Source organism: Orycteropus afer, unplaced genomic scaffold (genome assembly GCF_000298275.1).
Source record: "Orycteropus afer afer isolate SDZICR_OR568_19922 unplaced genomic scaffold, OryAfe1.0 scaffold00017, whole genome shotgun sequence".
NCBI lineage: Eukaryota > Metazoa > Chordata > Mammalia > Tubulidentata > Orycteropodidae > Orycteropus > Orycteropus afer.
This window is the reverse complement of record NW_006921604.1, coordinates 13,906,962-13,912,961: the sequence shown is the minus strand read 5'-3', so window position 1 is coordinate 13,912,961 and position 6,000 is coordinate 13,906,962. Positions and strand designations below refer to the sequence as shown.

Sequence of the window (6,000 nt, the reverse complement as noted above, 5' to 3'; positions counted from 1 at the left end):
TGGTTGAAGTCCTCTAGTGACAAAATCTGGCCTATTGCAAGTTCTTCCAAAGGACTATTCAATCTTCTATTAACTATAAATTAGTAGCAAAGAACCAGTTTTTCTGCTTTGGCCATTAACACTACTCCAAAGTCATACAGATGGAAAAAACTATTTCCACCTCCTTGTCTCTCCAAAAGAAAGTAAAGTTTTCTGTTATCTGGTTTTTATGCATGTGTTGCAACCATTATTGTGTTTGCATTTGTGAGTGCATGTATTTTTAGTACAGCAAGCATAGCAAGTGTACACACTTTTTTACTAGAGTTTTATAGCTCAGAGGGGAGCCTTTAGCAAAATTGCTGATCCAGAAGGAAGGGAATGGTAGTAGTTGGAATGGATGCCAAATGGGCACCGACTTGACGAATAGGTGCAAATGATTGTTACATTTTGGGGGAAAAAGCAAAACTAAACAACAGAGAGAGACAAGAAAATTCCCCATTTTTATGTCACAAAAGAAAATTAACCACAAAAGAGGAAGATGAAGCTGATGAGACACCAAGCTTCTGTTTGGTGAATGAACAGTAGCAGAGTAGCTGTCACGCAATACTCCTTCCATTCAAAACTCACCAGAGAAAAAGACGGTAGAATCATGACACTGTGCATTGCTACATTATCAAGAGACTGATATACTCAAAGGAATTGAGTAATGACCATGAAGCCATTAAACAAATTATTACTCAAGACATTTATTACAAATGTCATGGACATTTTCATAAAGTAAAATTGGTTTAAAAAACAGAACAGTGAGAAAGTGAGAGAAAGAGAAAAGCCAAGGCTTGGATTTTACACCTAGAACACAGGAAGATGCCGTTTTATGAATAAGCAGTATTAACTACATTCTTAAAATAGTTTTAGTGCATTGCATTTTTAGAAAAGGGAAATACCCCACCCCCCAAGAAAAGGTTCCTACAACACTGAACAATTTGTGTGACTATTCTAATGTGACATCTGTTGGCTACCAAACCCCAAATTGAGAACAAGGAGATCTCTGTGTTGTAGGCTCCCATCGCCCACCAACCACTAACGGTGAATCTGGTAAAAAAAACAAAACAAAACAAAGCATTCTGCTTTCCAAGCTTAGAAAGCAAATTGCATTAGTCAGCATCATAAAGCCATAAGGCTATTTTCCCATCTTCATGGACAACTTTTTTCACGCCTGTTGAGAAATTTGACAAAAAAACAGGCAAACTTCAATCTGATAGTTTTGGTATTAAGATTAAATTAAACATGAATGTTTTCCTCCAAAAACTATAAACCACCTCTTAATGCATTAAAAACAATGAGGTAGGCAAAAAAAATAAACATGTGGTTTGGATTTTTTTTTCTTCTGCAAGTGCAGACTGTGGTAAAACTGTTGTTGCACTTCGAGGTTTAAACAAAAATTAAACCTTAACTGAGGCAGTGCTAATACTGTGATACAACCAAGTTCTGGCCATTTAAACAAAATGCACAAATTTTCTTTTTCCTTTTTTTTTTAAAGAACCATCTGCACATGATTTAGGCAAAACCTGGTACACAGAAAATGACTGAGTTCTTGGCCAGGCCAAAAAAAAAAAAAAAAAAATTCAAGAAACAAAACGGGACCCCCCTTAACCAACCCACCCCACCTCTCAAGCCCCACCCACAAAAAAAGTTATCCTAGTAACTGTGTCTTTCACATTTTATAAATATTAACTTCTTAAACCTGCACCTTCTTCTTTGTCCACATATTGTCACATTACAAAAAAGAAATGTCAATTAAATACATTGTTAATGTTACTATATTAAATCTGCTCTCTGCTTCAGCACACTGCTTTTTATACCACCACTTTTTACCTCCTTGTGCCCACTTCCCATAAAACCAACAGCATGTTCATAGTCTCCACTGTCAGACACCCTAAGACAGAGTCATTCAGAGACAAGGAATTCTGGAGCTGAAGGAAAGGTATTTGCTCTCTAGTCTGATGCTCAATCCCAAACGCTTATAGCACCTGATGGTAGAATCTGAACAGCACCAGCTGCATTGCAGCCTTGATTTATTTTTGAGTAAGGAAAAGAAGAGCATGGGGTGGTCAACTGGGAAGAGAGGAGTAGAAAGGAAAGGAGAGAAAGGACCCAACATGGGAGGTCTGCACACACAGCTGTCCTGGACTGCACCAATGCAGGTCTGAGCTCCAGTTGCAAGGAATTCCAAGTTCTCAGGATCTTGAAGACTCTGGAGGCCAGCACTTCTCTGATCACACCACTTCTACCAGCTCAGAAGAGAAGTCCTGCCTAAGGTCATGAAATACACCTGACTGCTGCCACCAGACCGGACAGAGGCAAAGAATACCTGCAAAAGCAAGAGAAAACAGAGAAGGGTGCTTAGCATGGTGACATTAACACACTACTTAAGGACAATGCTTCCTATGGTTCCCCAGTCACCTAAAGTTACCCCTCAAAACCTCTAAGTGCATAAAGCTTAAAACCTCAAAGAGCCTTTTCCAAAGAAGATCTGAGATAGCATCAATTCATCATTTATAAGGAATGACCATTTGTGGTCAATTTTTATCACAACCTCTAAAGGCTTATTAACCAGCTATTACCCTCTTAAGGGGAGCTCTGGTAGCATAGTGGCTAAGACACTTGCCTGCTAACCAGACTGCTGGCGGTTCAAACCCACCAGCCACTCCTCAGAAGGAAGGTTGGGCAATCCTACTTCCGTAGTGATACTGCCTCGGAAACCCAAGGAGGGGTCACTATAAGTCGGGGCCGACTTGACGGCACATAATAACAACAACAACAACCCTCTTAAGGCTTATTAACCAGTTAACTCCTTGCACAATGATGCCATACTGTGAGAACTCAAAGAGGCGGGGGAAGGTGTTTCTGAAAATGGGATACTTCTTTCCACCTCTAATACCTAATAAAAGTTGTATTTGGAAAACTCAGTGAGCAATTGGGATAACTCTTCAGCAATTTACTATAATTTTCCCACATATGACACGCACAATGCATATGGGAAACTAACACGTGAGGGAACTGCATGGTTTGCAAAAACAGAACCTATAAAGCACATGTTATTTATGGAAAAGTATGGTAATTTTCTCTGTCCTTTTAAAAATTAAGCTAAAATATATCAGTCACTTCATTCGACTCTATGGTCAAAATAACGTAATTTACTTTTATTGTTGTTGTTGTGTGCTGTCGAGTCAGACCCGACTCATAGCGACCCCTCCTTGGGTTGCCAAGGCAGTATCACTACGAAGTAGATTGCCCAACCTTCCTTCCGAGGAGTGGCTGGTGCGTTTGAACCACCAGCCTTCTGGTCAGCAGTCAAGTGCCTTAGGCACTATGCTACCAGAGCTCTTAATTTACTTTTATACATTTTATTAATAAATCTTAAGGGATACACAAAGGATTAAAATATTTAAATACCTGAAATTCAGTGACTATTATAGTTATGGCTACATTAAATATATTTAGGAAAATATAAGCCAAAAAGCTGGCAAAATCCTGAATTAGGTCTGCTGTTACATGGATTTTATAAGGTAACAGGTATGTTAGATACCATGTAGGAAAAAGATGCAAATGAAAGGCAGACCTGCAGGAGAAAGAGGGTTGGCAGAAAGCAACGTTTTGTGTTTAGCATGTGGCTGGGCAAGGAGAAGGATCAAGAAAAGATGGGTAGCTCTTCTTCACCATACCGAATCTGTATGTTTAGCTGGAGAAACGGTTGGCAGGATGTTTAATATATTTCACTATGAGTTAAGAAGTGGAAATATTTTTAAGAGGCAAGTTTCTCAGTTGTATTGTATAGTTTAAGGTAGTAAAAGATGTCTTTACCCAGCTGGACAGAATAGAGAAAATGCCAGGCTTGTTAAAACTCAGTTCCACCTTTGATGACCTTCCCAAAGCAGGCCAGGATAGGGCATGACCTTGGCCATCTACCTCCTCTACTCCATGGCTGGTTTGGGGAGGGATGCAGAGGGAGCAAATAGCCCCTGAAGAACACAAAGATGTGGTCACTTTTCAAAAATAAAGCTTTTAATTGGAGCTTTCTCACTCTCAGGTCTCAGCTGCAGGATGTGCTGGACTTCTGCCAAAAATGATTTATCACATTGGACATCTATCATGTGCAAACTATGAAGCTATTTCACTACTCCAAAGGCAGACTAATAAGTGCTATCTTACTGATATATTTCTCTACGAAACCATTTACCAAGTTGCATGGGCAGTTCCTTTCATTCACAAAATAATCCTATCCACCTAAATCAACAGTGCTAACTAAAAAGGCTGGAAGTTCAAGTTCACCCAAAGGCACCTTCGAAGAAAATGCTGGCATTCTACTTCCCCAAAAATCAGCCACTGAAAACGCTATGGAGCACAGTTCTACTTCAACCCACAAGGGATCGCCACGCCTCAGAACTGACTCAATGGCAACTGGCCCCCCAGCTCCCCTCCCCCATTATCCCTAAATCAATAAGATTTTAAAAAATACTAATAAAATAAAAATTCAATAAACCAAACGTGATTTTTACAGAGACAAAATAGCTCCATTCCTTCAAAGTAAAAACAAAATAAAATACACCCTAATTTCCACAGACATGTAAAAAAGTGACTTCTAAAAAGTCCTCTGATGAATTTACTTCAAAATCTATCAAAATTCCAAGGAAAGGTTACATCAAATTCTGGGATAATAACCCATCACTAAAAGACAGTGGCAACTAAGAAGAAGTTATAAGGAAACCATTACCTTGTCGTTACGTTCACATAAGAATTTTAGTCTTTGAGCCCTTTTGTGCATAAACACACCATCCAAGTGACCAGTTTCCACAGATCGGATCTCTATGGCTTTCTCTCCCCAGCCCATAGTCTGATTGGATCGAATATATGCTTTTTCGGAAAAGGGAAAAAGATATATAGTTAAAGAAACAGCCATGAAAAAAGATCCTCCTTATGCAATATGTACACATACAAATGAATGCCTAGTGTTTAAGGGTTTTTGTTTTAAGGAACTTTGCTAGTACTGTGTTTATAACCTCCTGGTGTATCCAGGGAAATGATTATTTGGATCAACAGCTGCACCTATTAATTTCCCTGAGGCATACGTATTTTCATGAATCTAGACATGAGGCAAAGAAGAAAAAAACTCAAAAGACAGTGACTTTTACTGCAATAAAACCAAAATAATTTGGGGATTAAATTTAAACACCATGCACATTTCAAATATCAGCCTCTTTCCTTTATTCCTGAATACAAACCCGAGAAGCACAGAAGAGACACAAAGCCATGTCTCTGTTACTTGTAAGAGTTAATCTCTTACCTTTTTTTGTCTTACTTTACTTCCTACAAATCAGTCAATAAAAAAATTGTCCTATTCTTCCTGGATATCTTAAGGATTAAATGAGGGATTATGATGACAATGTTTTACAAAGTATAATACACTTACTTGGATTTTGTTCATTACACAGAGTTATGACCAATACCGTACAATCTATAGCCAACTACTCTGTAACATAGCCAAAGATTTGAACAACATGCAAAATTAGTATGATATGTAACTTTAGAGAAGCAACCAGTTTTAAGAATGCTGCCTTTTCCCTGACTAATACACACCTACAGATGTTGGCATCTCTCCCCACTGCAGAACCACATCCTTGGTGATCCTTCCATATGTATTCACATAAACCCCTTCATCCTCGTAACATACCAGAAGCTCCATTCCATCTGTGTTGGGAAGGATGATGATTGCATGGGGTTTGATGCTACACTGGATCTAGAGAAGAGGAACAAAGTACAGGGAAGCATGTTTGTGGCTATTTCTAGTCTAATAAAAGTACCCAGTAAGATTGTCTCAGTTAATGCAGTGCTACCATATTCCTGGTGATAAATACAGCAATAGTGTAATATTTTGGAGAACGCATGAGCTCTATATCCCAAAGCTTATTTTTAACAGGTCATATACTCTACTGACTCTTGTTTTTGAGGCCTTGAACATAT

At 38.7% G+C, this 6,000-nt stretch overlaps 1 protein-coding gene across 1 annotated transcript in view; it reads right to left on the bottom strand.

The window, feature by feature from the left end:
- Positions 1–2,266: 2,266 nt before the first annotated feature.
- Positions 2,267–6,000, bottom strand: part of MAP4K4 (mitogen-activated protein kinase kinase kinase kinase 4) — a 297,674-nt gene continuing 293,940 nt past the window's right edge. Inside the window, exons 32-34 of the mRNA XM_042783492.1 lie at positions 5,617–5,776; positions 4,754–4,893; positions 2,267–2,350 (exon numbers count right to left, since the gene is read on the bottom strand). Coding sequence (XP_042639426.1) covers positions 2,267–2,350; positions 4,754–4,893; positions 5,617–5,776 — 384 coding nt within the window. The remainder of the gene's footprint in view (positions 2,351–4,753; positions 4,894–5,616; positions 5,777–6,000) is intronic.